Source organism: Hyperolius riggenbachi, chromosome 4 (genome assembly GCF_040937935.1).
Source record: "Hyperolius riggenbachi isolate aHypRig1 chromosome 4, aHypRig1.pri, whole genome shotgun sequence".
In the NCBI taxonomy this organism is placed as follows: Eukaryota; Metazoa; Chordata; class Amphibia; order Anura; family Hyperoliidae; genus Hyperolius; species Hyperolius riggenbachi.
The window spans coordinates 473,850,179-473,876,421 of record NC_090649.1 but is presented as its reverse complement, the minus strand read 5'-3'; the positions used below and the strand labels follow the sequence as shown (position 1 = coordinate 473,876,421).

At 47.3% G+C, this 26,243-nt stretch overlaps 1 protein-coding gene across 5 annotated transcripts in view; it reads right to left on the bottom strand.

The window, feature by feature from the left end:
• MARK1 (microtubule affinity regulating kinase 1) overlaps positions 1–26,243 on the bottom strand; it is a 193,052-nt gene that overhangs the window by 41,260 nt on the left and 125,549 nt on the right. For all 5 annotated transcript variants that reach the window (XM_068232921.1, XM_068232923.1, XM_068232922.1 and 2 more), the window contains exons 6-8: positions 13,249–13,319; positions 9,486–9,542; positions 6,680–6,916 (exon numbers count right to left, since the gene is read on the bottom strand). In XM_068232921.1, the coding sequence (XP_068089022.1) occupies positions 6,680–6,916; positions 9,486–9,542; positions 13,249–13,319 (365 nt within the window). The remainder of the gene's footprint in view (positions 1–6,679; positions 6,917–9,485; positions 9,543–13,248; positions 13,320–26,243) is intronic.

Below are 26,243 nucleotides of genomic sequence, written 5' to 3'. Positions count from 1 at the left end.
CCTATCTCCAGGTGGTGCGGGGTCAGCCACTCATCCACCTGTTTCTTAAGAGCAGCCAGGAGAGCTGCTCCAGTGTGACTCTCCGCTTTGAGACAAGACATGTCTAAGATGGCGTGACACCGTCGTACCTGGCATGCAGCATAGGCCCTGCGGAGCTGGGGCTGTGTAGCTGGAGAGGAGAACTGCCACTCAGCCAAGGAGGAGGAGGACAGCGAAGAGCATGTAGCAGGAGGAGAGGAGGTGGCAGGAGGCCTGCCTGCAAGCCGTGGAGGTGTCACAATTTGGTCCGCTGCGCCCTGCTTGCCATCGTTCACCACCAGGTTCACCCAATGGGCTGTGTACGTAATGTAGCGGCCCTGCCCGTGCTTGGCAGACCAGGCATCCGTGGTCAGGTGTACCCTTGACCCAACGCTCTTCGCAAGAGATGACACCACTTGCCTCTCAACTTCACGGTGCAGTTGGGGTATGGCCTTTCTCGAAAAATAAGTGCGGCCTGGCATCTTCCACTGCGGTGTCCCGATGGCCACAAATTTACGGAAGGCCTCAGAGTCCACCAGCCGGTATGGTAACAGCTGGCGAGCTAACAGTTTACAGCTGTCAGACGCCGGGCAAGGGGGTGACTGGCCGAAATTGGCTTCTTCCGCTCAAACATTTCCTTCACGGACACCTGACTGCTGCTGTGGGCAGAGGAGAAGGAAGCGCTCAAGGGCAGAGGCGGAGTGGAGGAGGGTGCCTGTGAAGGTGGAAGGGAGAAAGCGGCAGAAGCAGATGATGCACCTGAAGGGGGAAGAGGAGAAGGAGGGTGACTTTTCTTTTGTGTGCTGCTGCTGCTTTTGCTCAGGTGGCCATCCCATTGCTGTTTGTGCCTTTTCTCCAGGTGCCTTCGTAAGGCACTTGTCCCTACATGAGTGTTGGCCTTTCCACGGCTCAATTTTTGTTGGCAGAGCGAACAGATGGCTTTGGTCCGATCTGAGGCACACACATTAAAAAATTTCCACACCGCTGAGCCACCCTGGGATGTGGGCACTATGGGGACCTCAGCAGCTGATGCTGAAGGGCAAGTTGGCTGGCTGTACATAGGTGGCGATACATGGTGCCGGACACTGCCACCAGCTGTTTCTGACGAAGAGCTGCCCCAGCTTCTTTCAGCAACTTCTCTCCTACTACTCTCTGACTCCCCCTCTGAACTGTCCCCCTCTTCATCTACTCTATTGGGAACATACAGAGGATCCCTATCATCGTCATCATCGTAATCATCCTGCCCAGCTTCGCTTGCCTCAGACAAATCCAAACATGCACCATCAGTAGGTCCTTTATCCTCCTTACACGTTACATCCATAGTGTTGCCGCGTAACTCAGACATATGAGCTGGTGAAAATTCATCTGGTTGTAACAACAATGGCTGTGCATCAGTGATTTCAACACTGAATAATTCTTGCGAAGTGTCAAATGCAGCGGAAGTGGTGCTAGTAGTAGCGCTGGTGGCTGAGCAAGATGAGGTGTTCTGTGTCGCTAAATACTCAACCACGTCCTGACAATCTTGGGAGGTGATGGGACGTGCCTTCTTCCGAGCACTGTACTGTGGGCCAGGTCCACACGAAATTACATTTACACGACCTCGCGCAGACCTGCCGGGTGGCCTTCCTCTGGCTCTGGCACTACCTCTTCCTCTACCGGTTTTGTCCATATCGGGTATGCACGGAGTGGTATATCACACTGCGTGCACTCACGTAGGTAGGTGGGTTCACTTAACTGCACAGGTATGCGCACTGATGCGGTGGGTTCACTGAACAGAACAGGTATACAGTGGCGGGTTCACAGAACAGGTATGCAGTGGCAGGTTCACTGAACAGAACAGGTATGCAGTGGCGGGTTCACTGAACAGTACAGGTATACAGTGGTTCACTGAACACAACAGGTATGCAGTGGCGGGTTCACTGAACAGAACAGGTATACAGTAGCGGGTCCACTGAACAGAACAGGTATGCAGTGGCGGGTTCACTGAACAGAACAGGTATACAGTGGCGGGTTCACTGAACACAACAGGTATGCAGTGGCGGGTTCATGGAACAGAACAGGTATACAGTAGTGGATCCACTAAACAGAACAGGTATGCAGTGGCGGGTTCACTGAACAGTACAGGTATACAGTGGCGGGTTCACTGAACACAACAGGTATGCAGTGGCGGGTTCACTGAACAGTACAGGTATACAGTGGCGGGTTCACAGAACACAACAGGTATACAGTAGCGGGTCCACTGAACAGAACAGGTATGCAGTGGCGGGTTCACTGAACAAAACTACAGTGGCGGGTTCACTGAACAGAACAGGTATACAGTAGCGGGTCCACTGAACAGTACAGGTATGCAGTGGCGGGTTCACTGAACAGAACAGGTATACAGTGGCGGGTTCACTGAACACAACAGGTATGCAGTGGCGGGTTTACTGAACAGAACAGGTATACAGTAGCGGGTCCACTGAACAGAACAGGTATGCAGTGGCGGGTTCACTGAACAGTACAGGTATGCAGTGGCGGGTTCACTGAACAGAACAGGTATACAGTAGCGGGTCCACTGAACAGAACAGGTATGCAGTGGCGGGTTCACTGAACAGTACAGGTATACAGTGGCGCGTTCACTGAACACAACAGGTATGCAGTGGCGGGTTCACTGAACAGAACAGGTATACAGTGGCGGGTTCACTGAACAGAACAGGTATACAGTAGCGGGTCCACTGAACAGTACAGGTATACAGTGGCGGGTTCACAGAACAGGTATACAGTGGCGGGTTCACTGAACAGTACAGGTATACAGTGGCGGGTTCACTGAACACAACAGGTATGCAGTGGCGGGTTCACTGAACAGAACAGGTATACAGTAGCGGGTCCACTGAACAGAACAGGTATGCAGTGGCGGGTTCACTGAACAGAACAGGTATACAGTAGCGGGTCCACTGAACAGTACAGGTATACAGTGGCGGGTTCACTGAACAGAACAGGTATACAGTAGCGGGTCCACTGAACAGAACAGGTATGCAGTGGCGGGTTCACAGAACAGGTATGCAGTGGCAGGTTCACTGAACACAACAGGTATGCAGTGGCGGGTTCACTGAACAGAACAGGTATGCAGTGGCAGGTTTACTGAACACAACAGGTATGCAGTGGTGGGTTCACTGAACAGGTATGCAGTGGTGGGTTCACAGAACAGGTATGCAGTGGTGGGTTCACAGAACAGGTATGCAGTGGTGGGTTCACAGAACAGGTATGCAGTGGTGGGTTCACAGAACAGGTATGTAGTGGCAGGTTCACTGAACAGGTATGCAGTGGTGGGTTCACTGAACAGGTATGCAGTGGTGGGTTCACTGAACAGGTATGCAGTGGTGGGTTCACTGAACAGGTATGCAGTGGTGGGTTCACAGTACAGGTATGCAGTGGTGGGTTCACAGAACAGGTATGCAGTGGTGGGTTCACTGAACAGGTATGCAGTGGTGGGTTCACAGTACAGGTATGCAGTGGTGGGTTCACAGAACAGGTATGCAGCCAGGAACAAGCTAAGCCTAACTAATCTTTCCCTATGAGAGACAGTCTGCAGCAGCTCGCCCTACTCTCACTAATGCAGGCACACGAGTGACCGTAATGGCCGCCGCTGCCTGTCTTATATAAGGGGGGTGGGACTCCAGGGGCTAGTGTAGCCTAATTGGCTACACTGGGCCTGCTGACTGTGATGTAGAGGGTCAAAGTTGACCCTCCATGTGCATTATGGGGCGAACCGAACTTCCGCAAAGGTTCGCCTGCGGGACGCGAACGCGAACCACGGAAGTTCGCATGGAACCGTTCGCAGGCGAACCGTTCGGCCCAACTCTACTCAAGACTACCTGTGTCCCCTGGCTTGTGGAGCGGAGCGTGCAAGCAATGTGTCAGTGGTGCAATGATCAGGGATTCTTCCTGTGTGCCAATCACTGTCTCATATCTATGACGCCATCTAGTGGCAGCTTGAGACACAGATGTATCATCCTTGGGGCACATATGGCTATGGGGAGAACGTATGACGTGTACTGGGAGCACATCTGGCTACTGTGGAAGGGGCTATACTGGGGAGGGGGCTTATAAACGAGTCAATCACTTTTTACTGGTTTCTGAGGGGGAATTGGGTACCTTGGCTTATACGCGGGTCGGTTTATATGCGAGTATACATGGTAAATATAGCTGTATATTGAATGGAGCCCTATCCTCCCAGCGATGTTTATCCATGTGGAAGCAAAGCACTCCTCCTTCCAGAAAGTGCTGCTTCCGGAGGGTCATCCACATCAGCCTGCAGTCATGTGACCACCTGACTTAAAATTAATTGCCTTTTTTAACCATAAAAATAACCATGTTATTTTAGATTGTCACTTACTATTACTTGACTGTTTCAAGCCATATGGGCTTTGTAATATGTTGGCGCTTTATAAATACAATAAATAATAATAATAATAATAATAATTGTCTCAACCTACCTGACCTCTAATTTGTATGCATTCCTCTATGTGACAATTTTCTAAGATTGATTATCAGCATTGTTTGTATTGTTCTACTTACACTCATACAATGTTTATATCACTACTTTTTCTTACTAGAATTCAATAAAAATAAGTGAAACAAAAAAAAAAAATGTTATTTATCTGCTTTGTGGAGGGTGGGATTATTGTGACCCTTTTTTTAATTAGTGGCTTTATCTGATAATGGGAGTCTCCCGACACAGAAGCAATAATTTGCTACGGAGGGGGAAGTTTGGTGAGCCTGTGTGAAAGCAATCTAGACTGTACTCGTATTGGCTGCTATTAGGCTGCAAAAGTTTACAGCCCTCGTCAAATCACATCATAGGGAGGGGAACTATTTAAAATGAATGAAATCAAAGTCGAGCACTTGCAGTCATGTTCAAAACTTTATTTGACTTTTTGAATTACCTTATTTTTCGCATCATAAGACACACTAGGTTTAGAGAACAAAACCAAGGAAAAGTAATAGTTTCAACCTGATGTATCCATGATGCAGGGACGTCCTGTGGTGCGCCTCCCTGCCAAGCTGTCTCAACTGGTCCCAAGCATAGTAGCTGCTGGCGGTGCTACGTGTGCTCAGGGCTGTGGAGTCGGAGCAATTTTGGGCACCCGGAGTCGGAGTCGTTGATTTCATAAACTGAGGAGTCAGAGTTTTGTACAAAATCCACAGCCCTGTTAAGTATTAGAGTAATGCTTCATACACACTTGAGATAAAAGTCTTTGGAAAAGGCAAGATCACAGACCAATTTTACCCCTTCCATGTAGTATGAGAGCCATACTCTACACAGTCTATTCTATGGAGCTGCACTCCCCATCAGATAAAATCTTTGCAAGATGCTGCACACAAAGATGCCCGTACACACTCAAAAGATCATTATCTGCAAAAGATCTGTTCCTGCAAAAAATCTATTCCTGCAAAATGCATTCATAGTCTATGAGATCTGCAGATCCTCATACACACTTGGTTTAACAGACAATCATCTGCAGATCAGATCCACCAGGATGGATCTTCAGATCTGCAGATGATTGCCAGATATGCAGATGAAGTCTGTTAAACCAAGTGTGTATGAGGATCTGCAGATCTCATAGACTATGAATGCATTTTGCAGGAATAGATTTTTTGCAGGAACAGATCTTTTGCAGATAATGATCTTTTGAATGTGTACGGGCATCTTTGTGTGCAGCATCTTGCAAAGATTTTATCTGATGGGGAGTGCAACTCCATAGAATAGACTGTGTAGGTATGGCTCTCATACTACATGGAATAGGGTAAAATTGGTCTGTGATCTTGCCTTTTCCAAAGACTTTTATCTCAAGTGTTTATGAAGCATAAGGAGTTGGAGTCGAGGAGTCGTGGAAGATTTTTGTACCGACTCCACAGCCCTGGGTGTGCTCAACCCCCTGTCTCCCCACCACCCTGTCCAAGGCAGCCAGTGCCAGGTGGCACCAATTCCACCCTGCTGGATCCCTTTGGGAACTGCAGAGTAGAAGCACAGAGGAAGTTCTCACCTCTCCAGCCGGTGTGCTCCGACTTCACAGTCTTGTGTCTTCTGCTGTATTGTATCGTTGCTGGTGCCCCCATCTCCGTTCCCATGACACATGTGCGCCACCAGGTCACACATTTAGAGGGCTCCAGTGACTATAGAAGACAGGAGAAGACACAAGACTGTGGAGAGGTGAGGTGCTTATACTCTGCAGTTCTCAGGTGGATAGCTTCGCTTGGATTGAAAGGGGGGGGGGGGGGTTGGGGGGGGGGGAGACCTATTGCTGAGAAGTCCATTTAATAGGAGCATCAGCCCAAATGTATTATTCGCTCTATAAGATGCACATACTCCGCCATCCTCACACACACACACTCTTGTAGGAGAAAATTGCCTCTTACAGACCGAAAAATACAGCTATATATCTAAGTAGTCCTGAAATTATTACAAAACATTCCCTCTGCAGGTACTGTACATCTTACTCACTTTTTAGCACTCCTCAATATGATGATCTAAGTGTGGGGGTTGCAAACTTTTGTAAACTGATAACAGAATTTTTTTTTAAAAGAATGCACATTTCCTGGTTTATGCAGGTTGTCCAGCCAATAGCAAGAACTCAGAGTGACACCATTTAGATTCTTCAACTCACTGCAGCTCCCATACCTTTAAATTCTGTCCATCGAAAGGTAAGGAGCCGCTGACCAGCGTGTAGAGGATGACCCCCAGACTCCACACATCCACCTCGGGGCCGTCATACTTCTTTCCCTGAAAGAGTTCCGGGGCGGCGTAGGGCGGACTGCCGCAGAACGTATCCAGCTTGTTACCGATGGTGAACTCGTTGCTGAATCCGAAGTCTGCGATCTTAATGTTCATGTCGGCGTCGAGAAGCAGGTTTTCTGCCTGTGCAAAGAGAAGACGGGATGGGATCATCACACAGAGGCTGCTAAAGCGGCAGGGACGTGACTATCACATTGGTCCACTCAGTAGTGCGCGCTCCCGACAGGCCCCAAAGAAGGAAGGATTGGTGGAAGGGGACAGGTGTCCCCTGAGCCAATCCTTACCTGGTTAGTGAGATCGATTGCTGTTACAGCCAGTTACGATCATGCGCAAATGCATATATCCCCCCCTCCCTCCCATGCAACAGTGATTGGTCAAAGGCGTCATGTGATCCCTTGACCCCTGTGGCTGCAGTAATTGACTTACAAGATCATGTGATCCCTTGGCTATTCAGTGTCCCTCAGGGATAATTGTTATAGTGATCTTTGATAAAAAAAAAATTAAAAAAAACTGTTGAAAATAAAAATATTTCAAAAATAAAAAGTATTTACTTGAAATTGTGGTAAGGGCGTCCAGCTTTAGCATACCATACAAACAATCCATTTTATTATCATAATTTATTGTCATCATTTATATAGCAGTGCCATCTTCTGCAGCACATTACATCGCACACAGTCATGTCACCGACTGTCCTCAGAGGAGCTCACAATCCAATCTTACGATAGCCTCATATCCTACCATATTACGAATATGTATTTATATAGCACTGACATCTTCTGCAGCACTTTACAGGATGTTGGAAACCCGAGTCTCGCTGCATTTGATTGGTCTATTTCCAAGCCGCAAACATTTGTATCAGCTTGGAATTATTATCTCATTGACTATCCCTAGTCATAGGATATTCATTATATTGACTCTGGTCCTCTGCCCCAAGAAATGTTTGAAAAGGAACCTGAAGTGAGAGGAATACGGAACAATGCCAGTTACCTGGCTTCTGTGCTGCTGCTCCTCTTCTAGTACTGTAACCTCCCTGGCAGGGGGAAATGGAGAAGCCTTAAGGTGCGTACACACGCACGACAGCAGCCAACGACGGGTCGGTCAGCACCTCCCGCTGGGCGGGTTTTCAGCAGACTGTAGTACGTGTGTACGCACTGTTGGCGGACTGATAAGGCTGTTCCTGAACGATCCGTCCGGCGGATCGTTCAGGAACAGCCTTATCAGTCCGCTGACAGTGCGTACACACGTACTACAGTCTGCTGAAAACCCGCCCAGCGGGAGGTGCTGACGGACCCGTCGTTGGCTGCAATCCTGCGGGTGTACGCACCTTAACTCATCCAGAGAAAAATAGCTGAAAACAGTATGGATGAGCCAGGCATTGCACACAAATCCAAATTTTAATGAGAAAAAACACATGTGAAAAACTACATTTTCTGCCAAAAAGAAATTGTGGCCTGGCTGAAAGGGAAAATTAAATGTATTTGTTGACGTGATTTTGTGCTATAATCTTTATTATACTCAAAATGTATACTAGATCCTTGCTTGACACATTTTGGTACAAAAATGTCATGAAGATTAATTGAACCACTTTTTGCACAGAAGTCCAGAAGAAATGGAATGCCAGGGAGGCTAAGTCAAAGGTTCAGCATGACAGCCAGGTAACTGGCATGGTTTATAACGGAATGAAAATGGCAGCCTCAATATTCCTTTCACTTTAGTATTCCTTTACAAAGTGGACCTGAACTCTTGCACAGGACAGAAGAAAAACATAGAAATGCACCCTGTGTGTATTAGGAGAGTTTAGCCTGTCTAATCCCCCCTCATCTGTGACTAATCACAAGTTGTAATTTGATCCCCTAGCTGTGTCAGCTGACTGCCACGCAGAAAGCTCACTTGAAAGCACAGGATGCTAGCAATATGTCTGCTCTCGTGAAAGCAGGAAGTAGACAAGCTGCAGATTTATTGCATGAATTGTATCAGCTGTAACAAAAGAAATGTTTTTTTGTTTAACCACCTGAGCGTTACGGACGAGCTTAGCTCATCCAGTAACGCCGCGGTGGATTGCTCAGGCCCTGGTGGGCCGATTGGCATAATTTTTTTTCAAACACGCAGCTAGCACTTTGCTGCGTGTTTGTTCCAATCGCCGTAGCGAAAGAGGCGCCCCCCCCCCCCCCGCAGACCCCTTGCCCAGCCTGGCCAATCACCGCCAGGCTGCGCTATGGGGTGGATCGGGACTCCCCCTGACGTCATTCCCATGGCGACAGGGGAAGCCCATACAGAACAGGATTTCCTGTTGGGTATGATTGCCGGCAGCGATCAAAGGTGTGGGAGGGATGCCGCAGGGAGGGGGGAATCATGTAGCTAGTGCTGGCCTAGCTACATGATAAAAAAAAAATGAGGTCAAAAAACCCTCCCGTGGCCATGCGCCACAAATAATCAGAATGCTAGGGAGGTTAAAGGTGATTATGCTATTATGGTATTATCTTATAGAGCAGAGAAGATGTTCGGAGTTCAGGTCCGCTTTAAATTTCAGCAGTTCACCTGTAGGGGTCACTGCAGACCCATCACATATAAAACAAGCAAGGATTGGAGGAGATGCGAGGTACGAGAATAGAATCACTGCGTGGGGATGTGCGCGTTAGAAGGTCGTAATATATGCAAGAATGAATGCAGAGAGGACAAAGCAATAACGTACCTTTAAATCTCGATGCACAATACATTTCTGATGACAATACTGAACCGCAGACACAATCTGAGGGGGAAGAGAAAGGACATGGTGAAGAGACCGCAGCCAGTGTTACAGCAATATGCCAGTAACCCTCATCAATAATACAATTACAGAAGAAGCACAGTCACATGTCATCACTGTCTACTTATCGTACATTAACCCCCTTGGCGGTCTGATTCTTTCCAAATGTTGGGGTCTAAAAAGCGGTGCAATTTGTTAGCATGCTTTTAGACCCTAAAGCCCTGAAAAAAAAAAATCACACTGCAGAGAGATCTGAAGCAGCCTCAGCACTCACTCAGCTGCCTGGGATCCAGCGCTGCAGTTCTCCCTCCGTCCTCCAGGTGGCGCTGTAACCCTTTAGTGAGATTGCCTGCTGTCGTCATGACGACAGACGGCGATCTCACCAGGGGGAAGCAGAGCCTCGGAGAAGAGGAAGAAGAATGGCTGCCGATGTTGGGATCCCCCGGGAGGTGAGTAAAAACGCCCGCTGCGCGCATTGCTCTGCATAGACCTCCCGCCGGCTACCGCAAGTTCAGCTCCTAGTTTGTTTTTTCCAGCTGGACTCGTGATAACCGCTAAGGAGGTTAAAGTATTGGCTAGCCCGTCTATTATGCTGGGCGCCATGAGTTTTTTTAGGAAGATAGATCACTCAATAGATTATTTCCGACAGGTCCGATATGATTTAGATTGGTTTTTCTGATTGATGTTCTCATAGAAGTGAATGGAAATCGATCAGAAAAACATTTGGAAGATCGATCAGACAGTAAATCTGCTGAAAAACCTCATTGTGTATTCCCGGCATTACGCCAGGTACACACTAGGCATTTCCCATCAGATAGATGGGTCAGAATCTATTATTTCTTACTGGTCCAAAATGTTTACGCTGTTATGCCCCTTTAAGTGAATAGTGCTTCCCCGGAGCTCTGCAGAGTGGTTGCAGTGGAGTGACCTCCCCCGTACAGCCAGCCCATTGCTCCTTTGGTCTGTGTGCTTCAGTATTCATCCTTATGGGCGCCTCTCCTCCCTCTGGGTCCCAGCGGAATGTATGTATTCACGGAGGTCACAAAGGCGACCCCGAGAGGAGGAGGATGGAAGCACACAGACCGAAGGATCATCATCCACCAGGTGCCTGGAGCCTATTTGGTGTCAAGGGGCCCACCTGCCACCTTCTTTGACCTCTCTCCACTTCAGCTTACCAAAAGGGCCACAAGGTGGCCAAAAATCTACTACTTTGCCTAGGGACCCCTTACATCTCAATCCATCTCTAGAAGGAGGTGTGCGCCAGACAAGTAAGGTAGCTCCTCTGCGAACATTCTGTAGGGGCCCCAGGGGACCACTATTTGGGGGGGGGGGCAGGAGGGTTCAGCAGACCTAGGGGAAGGGGGGCATCAGCCAGCTCTGGGCAATAGCCCAATTTCTCCCTATATGGAAAAGGCCCTGCACGCTGTATAAGGCTCAGTTCACACTATAACGCACCTGGCTGGAGCAGTTCCGTATTTGTATAGTATAGATATTCTAACTGTGCGGGGGAAGCGCTGTGAAAATACTTGAACAGAGCTGCCAGAATAGAATAAAAAGATCTAAAAATCATATAAAAGGGGGACGTTTCCTCCCTCATAGACAGACATAAATTTTGTATTTTTATATAAAAAAATAACTATTACATGCTCCACTTTGCAACACGTTTCGCAGGTACAGTCCTGCTTCATCAGGCAAATAATGGAAAAAGCTAATGTGGGTCTGGATAACAGCCAAGCAGCTCTATGGGGGAAGCGCTGTGGTCAGTTTCTAGGACTGCCCCCCAGTGTGCCCTCTGAAGAGAGGGGAGCGGCTGGGTTTGTTTGCAGCAGAAAGGCAATGGACAAATGATACAGTCAGCACAAATGTTTCCTGTTGCCAACTGCCAAGCATCTGGATCCTATAGAGCCTTCCTGTTCCCCTCGTTCCAGCGCTGACTCCCCCTTCTGAACCCCCCACCGCGGGAGGATTCAGAAGTCTTTGGGAGCCTGACTGCTCCTGAAGATGGGCGGCTCTGTACTGCGTGCATGCGTCAGTGTGCGAGAGAGTACACTAGCCTAGGCGCAGTATAGAGCTGCCCGTCTTTACGAGCACTCAGGTTCTCAAAGCCTCCTGCGGTGGCAGAGAGCCGTATTCGACCCATTGGTTGAATACTGCTATGAGTGAGACAGCGCTGGAATGAGGGGTCCAGGAGAGGAGCGGAAAGGCTCTATAGCCGCGGCCCCCAAACTTTTTCGGTCAAGGCCCGGGTCAACATACTTCAGACTGCTGGGGGGGCCGGAACACACATAAAATTAGGTTGAAAAAGATTACATTGAATCTAGGTATTGATTCCCCTAATCATGCCCAGAGGAGAACTCCCAGCAGCAGCCATTCAGTCATGCGCAGCTGAAGAACGACTTTGTGCACCAGACAGTGAAGCATACCCAGGTGATAACCTGCCGTCCAATTGGACAGCAGTGTCACCTGATGTAGAATTGGATTGGAAGCCAGCAAATGACTGCTCTCTGGCTTCTACAGTATGTGGATGGGTGGTGCCAGCACTGCTATTCTATATGCGGGGCCCGACATTTAAAGGTGCAGTGGGCCACATCTATAGGTGATACATTTTGTGTTTGGGGGGCCAGTGAAAAGGACTCGCTGGGCCGCAGTTTGAGGACCACTGCTCTCTAAGACCCAGAGCCTTCCCCCTCCTTAGGAACTGAAAAAAAACCCTGATAATTACCTATCAGGGGCTTAACTAGGCCCCACCGAGCCCCCCTGCAGATTTTCAGAGCGGGGCCCCCCTCCCTAGGTCCCGCTCTGGGCCGTTTTGTGGGGGCTGGAGGGGTGGCAGCATGAGGGGAAAGCCGTGGCCACAGTCGGCAGGGAGAGGGGAAGTTCCCCCCCCCCCTCTCCCTCACCTCGGGGCTCTCCCCTCTGCGCTCCCCTCCATCTTAAATCTGTGTACGTGGGCAGCGGCGGGCAGGAAAAAGATACATAGCTTCCGTGCGCTCCAGCCAGTGCGTTCCTCTCGCTTGCCTCTGATGCGACTTCCGGTATAACAGGAAGTCGCGTCAGAGGCTAGCGAGAGGAACGCAGGCTGGTGGAGCGCACCGAAGGTATGTATCTGTTTGCTGCCCGCCGCTGTTCACAGACACAGATTTAAGATGGAGGGGAGCGCAGAGGGGAGAGCCCCGAGGTGAGGGAGAGGGGAACTTCCCCTCTCCCTGCCGACTGTGGCCACGGCTTTCCCCTCATGCTGCCACCCCTCCAGCCCCCACAAAACGGGGGGGGGGGGGGCCCTGCAGGAGCAGGGGCTGCAGGCCCTATTGTTACGCCAGTGGTTCCTATTAGCTTGATTTGCCACAATGCAGTGCAGTGGACATAGTGTAAGCCAGGCTTGTAGATGTGTGACTGCTGCGTCCCTTTCACAGGAAGCTGGTGCAGCGCGTGCAATGTGTTAACCAACCACGGATTCAGGCAGCTGACCAAAGGATGTTAACCCACACCTAAATATAGCCGCTGCCCTCAGAACATCACTGCAAACACCCCCCCCCCCCCCCCCACCCCGGCCTATTTCACACAGCCAGCCCTTCTTCAGCCGCAGCACACAGGAGCCCCCCCAGCGAGTGGCGGGCAGAGGTTAATGATATCCTGGCCGCCTGGCAGACCTCCAATCACACAAAGACGTCAAGTCGGGCTAAAAATAGCCGTTTATTTCCTTCTTTACCTGCCTAAATTTCGCCCGGGCCTCCTTCTCCTTCATCCTCCCGTGGGCCACTAAATAATCAAACACTTCTCCTGCAAGAGATAAACACATTTATTACACGCGGGTCATGACTGGACATGCTCAGGAAAAGATTCATTTCTATCATCTGCCTTGAAGACGGGAATCACAGCGGAGAAACGATTTAACTCTTACAGGTGCCAAGCAATTTAAAACATTTGTTTTCAAGGATCACTCCAGCAAAAAAAAAAAAAAAAAGGAGGCAGTTAAAATCAGACAGAACTGACAGGTCTTGGACTAGTCCATTTCCTCATGGGGGATTCTCAAGGTTTTCTTTGTTTTCAAAAGCATTTCCTGAATGGCAGTAGAACTGCCAGAATAATAAAATACTCACTATCCTCCCTACTCACTTGCACACTATTTTGTCAGTTAGACTTGGCAACTACTGTTCAGCAAATGCTTTTGAAAACTTCCTGCGAATCCCCCATGAAAAGATTGACTAGTCCAAAACCTGTCGGGTCTTTAAGGCTTCTTTTTGGCTGGAGTGGTCCTTTGATGGCTAAATCTAATCATAAACATAGTGACTCAGTCTCCAATGATTAATCAGTACTCTGTATTCTCCTGATTAATAATGAAATGTGATACATTACTTTTTGTACTCCTTTAATCAGATTTGAGGAACCAGATTGTATGAGTACAAAATGTCCCCATGCCACAGCCTGTGTAAAGTCCACACCACGCCAGCACTAGTATCCATCCATTCCTGTGTGAAAGCTTTGCTCAAGTATCTGGGATCTCTAAATCAGGTCTGGTTATTGCTCTGTCTGTGCTACACTTCCTGTTTTTGTAAGGCAGGGGTGTCAAACAAATACAAAATGGGCAGAAATTGAACACTGGGACTAAGTCACAGACCAACCTCCATGTCTTGTCACCCTCCTCTCTTATACAGTTCCCTGGTGTCTAATGCCACCCCTCTCTCCCTGTACAGTTCCCTGGTGTCTAGTGCCTCTCCTCCCTACAGTTCCCTGGTGTCTAGTGGCCCTCTTCCCGCCCCTCTACAGATCCCTGGTGTCTAGGGGCCCTCCTCTCTCCCCTCTACAGTTCCCTGGTGTCTAGTGACCCTCCTCCCTCTCCTATTCAGTTTTCTTGGTGTCTAGTGGCCCACCTTCCTCCCCATACAGTACCTTGTTGTGTAATGTCTCATCCGTCTCCTATACAGTTCCCTAGTACCTAGTAGCCCCCTCCCTCCCCCATACAGTTCCCTAGTGTCTAGTGGCCCTCCCTCCCCTACACAGTTCCATAGTGTCTCGTCCCCCCCCCCTCCCTCCCCCATGTGGCTTCCCTGGTGATCTAGGGTTTCACCTCCAATATAGCTTCCCTGGTGGTCTTGAGTGGGCCAAACATAATGCAAAGTGGGGAAACCACCTGCGGGCCAAATTTGATAGCGCTGAGGGCCAGAGTTTGCCATGTATGTTGTAAGGGCTCCTTCTGCTTCCTGGGCACACAAAAGAACAGGAAAGGAAATACTGAGACAATGATCAGACCTGACTAAAGATCACAGATATGGGAGCACAATTTTCATACATAAATAAACAGCAGTGATGCCATTTAAGGACAACTGTAGCAAGAGGGCTATGGAGGCTGCTATATTTATTTCCTTTTTAAGCAATACCAGTTGCCTGGCAGCCCTGCTGATCCTCTGCCTCAAATACTTTTAGCCATAGCCCCTGAACAAGCATGCATCAGATCAGGTGTTTCTGACATTGTCAGATTTGACAAAATTAGCTGCATGCTTGTTTTTGGTGTTATTCAAACACTACTGAAGCCAAATAGATCAGCAGGGCTGCCGGGCAACTGGTATTGTTTAACAATAAAATAAATATGGCAGCCTCCATATACTTAGACAAATAAAATATTGTCCAATCGGCAGGGCTGTGGAGTCGGTCCAAAAATCCACCGACTCCGACTCCTCAGTTTAGGATTCCACCGACTCCGACTCCTCGACTTCGACTCCTCTAATTTGCATATTACAATTTTGTTGATTAAAAGTATGTAACATGAAATTCGTCTCTTAACTGCCAACGCTTAGGAATTTTACAAGACAACTGAAGTGAAAAGGATATGTAGACTACTATATTTATTCCCTTTAGACTAAAACTAGTCCTTGGTAAGAGTACTTGTAAAAGGTACAAACCGGAACAAAGAACATCTATCAGGCCCTAGGCAATGTAAGTGTGGGTACATGTAAGAATGATGTGCAGGTACTCTGCAGGGGAATGAGGAGATTCTTCCTCTATTACACATTCTTCATGCACAATCTGAACAAGGTTTATGGGTGACAGACAACACCTCTGTGTTCAATGTGCACAGCATTCTCAGTGGATTCCCTGCAGTTCTGTGGGGAGTGCATATATAGAGTATAGTACTACTGTGTAACAAAGTAAACCTGAGACAGATAAAATTAAAGTTTTATACATACCTGGGGCTTCCTCCAGCCGCCTTCAGGATAACCAGTCCCTCGTTGTCCTCCTCCACCACCTGGATCTTCTGCTATGAGTCCAGGTACTTGAGCCAGTCAGGCGTAGTGCGCATGCACACACTCCGCCGCCAGGAGCATACTACACCTGTGCAGCACTATTGCGCAGGTGCAGAATGTTCCTGGCTGTGGGAGCGGCATGCGGCCGGACAGCGCTGACTGGCTGAATTACCAGGACTCCTAGCAGAAGATCCGGGTGGTGGAGGACAGCGAGGGACTGATTAGCCTGAAGGGGGCTGGAGGAACAGCATCAGTCTTTAATTCTTCATAAGTATTATATTATTTGATTGTAGAAAGAAAGGTGGAAACCGCTCACCCCCGGTAGGGCAGTGCCAGACCAGGATTGCCAATCCCATGCAAAACTTAGAAAACGAAGAAGGTCCGCACGATGCTCCTAAGATCCTTTGTCTTTATTTGTGGACGTATCCAAAAAGGTCAACACATAACACCAGCTGACTTTCGGACCTACTGGTCCTTATTCATAGCTAGGAATAAGGACCAGTAGGTCCGAAACATGTCAGCTGGTGTTATGTGTTGACCTTTTTGGATACGTCCACAAATAAAGACAAAGGATCTTAGGAGCATCGTGCGGACCTTCTTCGTTTTCTATTATTTGATTGTAGTCGTATAGACAGGATGTCCAATCCTAACATCAGCAATGCCTGACACGTGTTTCGTGGCCCAAGGCCGCTTCCTCAGAGGCAAACAAGTGTATTCAGTCACAGTGAGTTGGACAAAACATAAGGAACAAGCGAATGGATCTCAATCTGGGATGCTGTAACCTAATCCTAGATCCACACCGGGTACTGCTGTGTATAGGAATCGCACTTCTCACTACAATTGTCCTTTGATAAACATAAAAGCTGGTGTACAAGCTGAAGTACAGTGTACACAGTATACAGGAAGTGTTCACAACCACAGGCAATCATGAACCACAGGCATACTTTGCAGAAAAAAAAACATGATATGAAAGAAGCATTGACCCTTCTTTAGAATCAAAATATATTTTATGTGCACAGGATGCAATAGGGGAGTTAGCTTATGAATGCGTGCGTAGACCAAAAAACAAAACACTTGCTGACACGATGCAAATAAACTACTCAGCTTAACCAACTAGTGCACTTACAGCCTAAATATAAAACCATAAATCAGTTCCAGTTTGCATCATGTTCAATAATGTAAATATAATGCATTATTGATTTACACTCATGTGCCCCCACCCCCAAAGCAGCCTGTATAGTGTATACAGGATACTGTACTGTGTCTGCAATATGACACTCTCCCTGCTTCTTGTTAACATTCGCCGCTGTCCATTTCTGGGTGAAAGCTTTGCTAATATATCTGTAGTCTGTAGTCAGGTCTGATTATTGCTCTCTGCACACCATTTCCTGTTCCTGTTCGAAAACCAGGTGAAGCATTCGCAGGAACTGGAAGGACAGCATGAAGCAAGTTCAGACATGACCTACAGATCACAGATATGAGAGTAGAGTTTCTAGGCAAGGAGGTTACAGCCCATATAAACCTATAATAAAACACCCACACAGCAGGGCTCGATAAGAAACTCCAAACTGTTGTGGTTATTGGGTAGTGCAACCTCTCCCCCTTTCCTGGGATTCAATTCCAAAGCCAGTCCTCTGATCGGTACAGTCGTGCTTCAGGCAGAGAAAAACAAAAGTTTGACTTCTTAACTACCTGCGGCCGCCGCAGTATAAATCTACGGCGGGCAGGGGGCGCTGCGGTTCTGAACGGACGTAAACTCTACGTCCCATTCACCGCGCGTCCCTGCCGCCGTCGCCGCTCGGTCTCCGCCGCAATGTGCTCCCCTGCCGCCTCTATGACGGCAGAGCACTGTGAGCCGGGCAGGAGCAGTTTTCATTGGCTCCTGGCCCTGTCATTCATGTAAGCCGTTCCCATTGGCTTACATTGAGTGAAAGGGTCAGGAGCCAATCAAAGCGGCTCCTGATCAGCGCACAGCGATCTGCCGTCATAGCGACGTCGGAGAGAGCAGCCTGCGGCGGGGACAGAGCGACATGACCGGCGGGAGCGACGGATTATTGCGGCGATTCGTCAGGAAGCGGCGGTTTACTGGACCAGCACCCTCTGGTCCTTAAGGGGGCAGAGGCAGCTGGTCCCGAAGTGGTTAAAACACAAAGGTATTTGCGATAATTCAGTTTGGAGTGAGCATATGATGTCTCCCACAATGCTGAATATGCAAATCATCCCATGTTGTCCCTGTAAGCTAGCCACACCTCCAGATCCGTTGGAATGCAATTATGCGTCAGTCTGTTAATTATACAGAGCCACAATAATCCAACATAGACTGTTTCAGACTGTTTGGTCCTCATCAGTGCATGGTATGGATTAAAGTGGCTTACTGGAGTAGGACTTGAAACACAGAGTGTTAGCAAATTATCCTTTGTTGTCCCTGTAAGCTAACCTACTCCATAGAGCCACATCAATCCATGCCATGCACTGATGAGTACCAACCAGTCCGGAACAGTCTGTATGCATGTTGGATTATTGTGGCTCTGTATAATTTACAAGCTGACACATCATTGGATTTCATTGAATCTGGAGGTGTGGTTACCTTACAGGGACAACAAAGAATGATTTGCATATTCAGCAGTGATGCATTGTGGGAGACATCATATGCTCACTACAACCTGAATTATCGCAAATACCTTCTGTTTTAAAGAGTCACTGAAAAGAAAAAAAATAAATTGTGATATAGAGAATTGGTTGTATAGTAAGGATAATTACTAGAACATTAGTAGCAAAGAAAATATTCTCATATTTGTATTTTCAGTTATATAGTTCTTTTTTTATAACCTTGCATAATTCTCTAATATTTGCAGTTTACACACTACTCAGCATTCTGAATGATTTTACAGAGCAGCAGTGAACTTTTGAACTGTCCTCTGCAGGGAAAAAAAACCAATAGAGTACCAGACAATTGAGATAATAAGCTTCAGAAGACAGAGCTCTCTGCAAAGTCGTGGAGCTCAATGGCTTTTTTGCATAGATAACAACTGGAGTTTCTTAACTTTTCCCGTACTGGAAACAAGATTAGACTTATGTCTCTGCTCCTGAAGTTTTATTTCTTAGCTGTACTACACATACAAATATCATAATTATTTTTTTTTAGCTTCAGTGTTTCTTTAAGAATGCAAACTTTTATTTTAAGGCAAACTTTTGTTTTGCGTAATATTTTAGTAAGAGGGCTTTTTGGTCCTTTGTAGCCCCTTACACACTCCTAGGAGTTCTGGTTCACCTTGCTGGGTAGTCTGTAACTCCAGGCAGAGAAACAAAGGGCCGTTCCTTCATGACGTTCTCCAGAAACTGGACAGTAGATGAGAGTTCCCACACTGAATGTGACCCCCGTCTCCTCTTCCCTGGGACACACTAAGCAGCAGCCGCCTGTAACCTAATGTGCTGGGAAAGGCTGATGCGGCTGTAATAGAATAAGGACGGAACTGATTGACTTGGAATGCAACTGGCGGCCTCTGGAAGCAGCTGGAAGCGGCCTGTGCCAAAACCCTCATTACGTTTATAGGAGTACAATCAAGTTAAGAGTAACATGGAGATGCCTTTGCTTCCGGAGTAGAATTACTGCTCCAGCGTCTGCGATCGGCTTTCTTTCTTATGACACAGCAACTTTATTTGGTGCAGCGATTCAGAGGTATTAAAACAGAACTAGGGCCATTTATAATAATGCCATTTAAAGGACCACTATTGGGGGAAAAATAAAGTGATCATGAGCTGAAGCTCAGGATCCTATTGAAACTTCCCTAGGTATTCTGATGTCCCCCGTCGCTGAGCGCAGCCCGCCAGAAGATTCGCTACAAGGCATTGTCGCTAATCCTATCGGGGCCACGCAGCTCCTCCTCTTGCAGCATATGCCCACGCAGTAGCCGCCCACGCAGTAGCCGCCCATGCATGTAAGTCGGACCTGCTCGGATATGGCGGACGGGCTTGCGCAGCTACTGCACGGCCGCACTTATAACAGAGGAGGCGCGCAGGCCCGATCTGGAGGAGAGCCACGCTCAGCAACAGCGGACATCCTGAGGCTTACCTCTCTTCAGGTAAGTAGCTCATTTTGATCCCGAGTGTCGGACACTCCCCTAGTGACCAGGCTATTTTTTACAATTTAGTGCTCTGCAGCTTTAATAGCTCGCTGCAGAGCCATACATCTGAGCACACAAATGATTCTCTTCCCACCAACAGAGCTTTCTGTTGGTGGGCTCTGATCGCTGCTGCAATCAATTTTTTTTATTATATAAAAAGAGCCTTTTTAAAAAATAAATAAATAAATACTAGTTAACCCTCGCTCCCCTCTAAATTGTCCCCAGGCAGCGATCGGATGTTTTCCCCGCCTCTCATAGGCATCAGCCTATCAGAAGGAAAGCTCGGAGGGACAGCTAATTGTCCCTTGTAAAAGCGCTGCACTAGATCACAGCGCTGTACATTTAACAGCCTGCAATGCAAAAAGGAGAGGACAGAAACCCCTTACAAAGGCACCACTCAAGACAAAAATATCAATTTAGAAAAATCATAACTTTATTTCATAGATATCCGACATACCAACACAGCACAAACAGTTTAAAATCATCTAAAAAACACACACTGATATCAATAATGACCTAGCCAGAGTGTAATAATATGATCATGTAAACCTGCAAGATATAATATGTAGAAGCTTTCCAGAGGCGCCAATAGAATAAAAGTCACTTAAACGAGCTTAAAACCGATGGGGCAGTGGTGGGCCTATCCCATCCATGCAGACAAAGCAAACGAAGGAAGGACTGTGGCATCAACAGTCAAACAACAATTTATTTATACTCCACAGTAAAAATAGGCAACGCGTTTCACGGGCTCAATCCCGCTTCATCAGGCCAATCAAAAAGGAGCATACAGCTTAACAGCATCAAAACCACACTGAGCGCCTCTGTTGATGCCACAGTCCTTCCTTTGTTTGCTTTGTCTGCATGGATGGGATAGGCCCACCACTGCCCCATCGGTTTTAAGCTTGTTTAACCTTCCTGGCGGTAAGCCCGAGCTGAGCTCGGGCTATGCCGCGCAGGAAGATATCTCAGCCCCTGGTGGGGCGATTTTCTTCATTTAAAATGCTGTACGCGCAGCTAGCACTTTGCTAGCCGCGCGTACAGCTTGATCGCCGCCGCTCTGCGGCGATCGCCCGCACGCAGCGGCGCAAGAGGGCCCCCCCCCCGCCAGAGCCCTGCGCTGCCCGGACCAATAAGTTCCGGGCAGCGCTATGGGCTGGATCGGAGGCGTCTGACGTCAGGACGTCGGCTGACGTCCATGACGTCATTCCGATCGTCGCCATGGCGACAGGAGAAGCCAAATTTTAAAAAAAAGGATTTTTGCCTTTTTGGCAAAAACAATTAACCGCCAGGAGGGTTAAGTGACTTTTATTCTATTTGCGCCTCTGGAAAGCTTAAACATATTGCTAAGTCCACCCTTGGTGGAGGGTTGTACCCATCTTCTTCCCATCTACAGAGAGTGACTTTTAATCCTGAGTGGGGTCAGGTTAATCTCCCCACCTGCCTTCACAGTGGTTGCCTAATGGTAACCCTGGTTTGTGAGTCTTAAATTGTTATATTACTCATTATTAATTATCATCTATACAATATCACACTATTGGGCTCTTGGTGTCCCCCCTCCCTTTATCTCGCTGCAAGATATAATAATCATTAGTAATATAACCTTTATCCTAGGTAATAATATATCCTTTATCCTACAGACATCAGTGTGTGTGTGTGTTTTTTAGATGATTTTAATCAGTTTGTGCTGTGTTGGTATGTCAGATATCTAGGAAATAAATTAGTTTTTTTGATTTTTTGAAATTTGATTTTTCTAAAGTGATATTTTTGTCTTGAGTGGTGCTTTTGTAAGGGGTTTCTGTCCTCTCCTTTTTGCATTATATTTATTACCCCAGCACACTCCCCAGTGCAGGTGTTGCGGACAAATATTGCGAGTCTGTTTAACAGCCTGCAAGCCGCGATTGCGGCTTGGCAGGCTGATCAACGAGCTCGGTTCCATCACTCAGCGGGATGTGCGCGCATCAGCGCGCACAATCCCCTGTAAAACCCCGCTCCAGGATTTGACGCCTTTTGGCATTAGGCGGTCCTGGGGCTGCCACCCTCCCGACGCCTATCGGCGTATAAAACGTACATTTCTCCCAGAGTAAAATTCACTATATATTACCTTTCTGCTATGTTGCTGTTGCTTACAGGTGGCTGTGAAAATATGACAGGTTTTGAACTAGTCCAACTTCCTCAGGAGAGATTCTCAATATTTCCGTCATTCTTACATAAACACTATGGAATTAATATGATGGCCAGTTCCCCTACTCAAAAACAGTGTTTCAACCTCTAGATTGTAAGCCCTTGGGCAGGGTCCTCCTCCTTTTGTGTCCTACCTGATCATGCACCTCCATTACTGTGCACCCATCCTATGGATCTGAGTGAACCTAACTTGCCTAATCTCCATGCTCCCCTCCAGTGACTCAGCATTACCTGGTACTCATACTGTGCTGTGTGATCTGGTTTTCTTGTATTCCTGTATTGTCATATTGCTGTATGTCACCCCTAAATATTGTCTGTAACCTAAACTAATGTCCAGCGCTGCGTAATATGTTGGCGCTTTATAAAGACAATAAATAAATAAGAATAAATAATAAGCAGTTTACTACACAGCCACAGTTCAGTAAGTGCTTTTGAAAATAAAGGAAACTCCAGAAACCCCCATGAGAACATGGGAGTAGTCCAAAACCTGTCAGATTATTACAAGCTATTGTGACAGGAACGTAGGGACAAATACATTTGTAGTGCTTCTTACTCTGGAACAAATGTACGTTATACATACGTGTACACGTGTATTTTTAGTTTTACATTTTTTCACGGTAACAGTCTTTTAATGACGAGATGGATATTTACTACGTGCAGCCTCTATATGCATTAGAAAACATACAACTGGAGTTCTAGCTGCAACCCTCGGTCTGTAAATCACGTCATGGCTCCTACTCCCTACTGTATAAAAATATATTGACCAGAGATCGTCACAGCAGAAAAGAAAACTCTCTGCTGTGTTTGCTCCACCTTATCAACTACAGTTAGTAATAAAGACTTGAAGCCCATGTGGCAGTGAAGCCATGCAACAGAGACAACTTTTTTTCAAATACCCAGCATGATGACCTAGAAGCACTAGGAAAGTATAAAGTGCTAAAAGAGACCAAAAAGCCCTGGACAAAAAAAGCAATGTTGAGTGCAGTTTTGCCTTCTTTAACCTCCCTGGCAGTACGCCGCCTGCAACCCGTCCACGATCCCGCGAGAGCGGCAGCTTCCCAATTCGCTGCACTTCTCGCTATGGCGACGATCGGACATGACGTCATGCGCAGTTCCGATCCTACCCATTACGAAGCCGGGTGCTGATTGGGAGGCTGCGCCATCCTGGGGGGTACGTATACTGGCGGCGATCAGAGGGGACCGGAGGCACTTGGGGGACATGGTTAGCTATGTGTCAGACTTACCGCCAGGGAGGTTAAAGTCATTGGGAATGGCTTTATAGAACAAAGAAAGCAGATACTTACCTAAGGAGAGGGAAGGCTCTGGGTCCTAATGGGCCTTCCCTCTCCTCTCCTGCTGCCCCTCGGTGCAGCGCTGGCTCCCCCAGTTCAAATCCCCCGCCGCGGGGGACTTCGGAAGTCTTTGGGAGCCGAGCCCTCCCGAAGACCGGCGGCTCCATACTGCGCATGCGTGAGTGCACGATAGAGGGCGCTCGCATGCGCGCAGTATGGAGTGACCCGTCTTCGGGAGCACTCGGGCTCCCGAAGACTTTCCAAAGTCACCTTCACCGGCGGAAGGAGCAGTATGCGATCAATTTAGTCAAATACTGCTCCCGGGGACAGCGCAGCACCGCGGGCACCGGCAGAGGAGAGGGTGGAGGTTCATTAGGACACAGAGCCTTCCCTCTCCTTAGGTAAGTATGTTCCTTTTTTTATAAAGTGGTTCCCAATGACTTTAAACAGAAAATATTTGCAATAATTCAGCTTTAAAGCAACTGCTTTCCCATATTGCATCACTCCTGAATATGAAAATCATAAAATCATAACTATATGCCTTTGAAAGCCAGACTCACATCCAGAACCACTGTTGTACAGTGATCCTACAGCTTATACATTTTACAGAGCTACATCAACCTAACATACATACACCCCGTTTCTGCCTTCTTGGTCCTCATCAGTGCATGGCAGGGATTGATATGGTGGTTACACACTAGGAGATTTTCTGGCAGATTCGCTGTCAGATCGATTATTTCCAACATGGCCAATCAGCTTTCTGAACGATTTCCCATCATTTTCCGATCGATTTCCGATAGTGAACGGAAACCAGTCGGAAATCGATCAGAAAATGCTCAAAAATCAGATCGGACATGTTGGAAATAATCGATCGGACAATAAATCTGCCAGAAAATCTCATAGTGTGTACCTAGCATAAGGACTACCAATGGATCTCATGGTGACCCAGAAAATCAGGCAAGTTGGATCTTTAGCAACATTCGAGCGACCCCCTGAGATCACTGATCTCCCACTCTCCCCGCCCGCCTGAAGCCACTTTGTTGCGCGTCATCCCACCTCCCCCTCCACAGCAATAAATGTGTCGCTAGCCTCTAAGCTAGTGACACCTCTGTACAGAAGATGGCCCAAACGGTCGCCTGTAGGACCACGCCCCAATCCCAGTGGGCAACTGCCCTTGTATGTGTGTATATGGCTTAAAAGACAACTGAAGTGAGAGGGATATGGAGGTTGTCATATTTATTTCCTTTTAAACAATGCTTGTTGCCTGGCTGTCCTGCTGATCCTCTACCTCTGTCATAGACCCTGAACAAGCATGCAGATAAGATGTTTGACTGCATTTGCCGCATGCTTGTTTTAGGTGTGTGCTTCAGACACTATTGATGCAGAAAAGGTCAGCAGGACTTGCCAGGCAACTGGTATTGTTTACAGGGAAATAAATATGGCAGCCTCCATATCCCTCTCACTTGTGGTGTCCTTTTAGCCAATGAATGTTACAGGAGCTGAGCCCGACACTGTGTCCATCAATCTATCCCCAGGGCCGGCGCTACCATAGAGGCAAAGGAGGCAATTGCCCCAGGGCCCCAGAGCCTGTAGGGGCCCCCAGTGGCTACAAGAGGAAATAAAACATTTCAAAAAGACCTTATATTTTTTGAGAAAATCGATTTTAAAGTTTCTAAGGAAAAAAAATACACATTTAAAAACCCGCCGACTTTAACGGTTAATAGCAAATCCACCTTAAATGCTAGAAACCCTAAATTTGCAGGCTATGTTAAGGGGATCATTGGGAATAAGAGGAAAAAAACTATTTTTCAAAGAGACCTTATAGTTTTTGAGAAAATCGATTTTAAAGTTTCAAATGAAAAGTATACTTTTAAATGCGTTAAATGTCACTTTTAGTAGCAAACCTAATTGTAGTGTAATCAGAATCAGAATCAATTTATTATAAATATAAAAAGAATGAGCAATGCATTTCCTGACAGGGTTTCCAGGGGGTCTATACGCAGTACGTATGGACCTCCTGGAAACCCCTCCGCAGCGCTTTGGCCAGGGATCGCTATACAGTGGCAATATGGCTGTATGAAGATCCCTGGCATTTTTTCCTATTTTCCCAATTTATTTTTTTTTTTTAATGGTTAGAGTGTGGAAAAAAAAATTTTTTAAATGATGCGGGGTCCCCCCTCCTGAAACTTTTTAACCCCTTGTCCCCCACGCAGGCTGGGATAGCCAGAATGTGGAGCTCCGACCGATTGGGGCTTCACACCGACTATACCAGCTGCAAAAAAGGTCCCTTAATGCAGATTTTTGTTCCGGGGTATCTGTTGGGGGGCCGCCCAGGTTTATTTTGCCCTGGGGCCCCATGCTAAACCCGCCCCTGGCTATCCCCTCCACCTTCTGTCTCATTTCCGCAGCCAGTGCACGCTCATCCTGGCTGGAAGCTCTAGCTCTTTAAAATGGTATAATAAGCAACTAAGACAGGACTGCAGATAGAGACACACGCTCCAGCAAGATTTAAAAATAACTTTAACAATCAATACACAGAGAGATTACATGACACTTTCCATCTTTCTGTATGTACTTCTTAAAGGGGAAATTTAAGTGACATGCAGTGAAGTTTATAACTTTAGTGACTATTAATTTAGTATTTATATAGCGCTGACATCTTCCGCAGCGCTGTACAGAGTATATTGTCTTGTCACCTAACTGTCCCTCAGAGGAGCTCACAATCTAATCCCTACCAGTCATATGTCTATGTATATATCGTATAGTGTATGTATCGTAGTCTAGAGCCAATTTAGGGGGAAGCCAATTAACATATCTGTGTGTTTTTTGGATGTTTGAGGAAACCAGATTACCCAGAGGAAACCC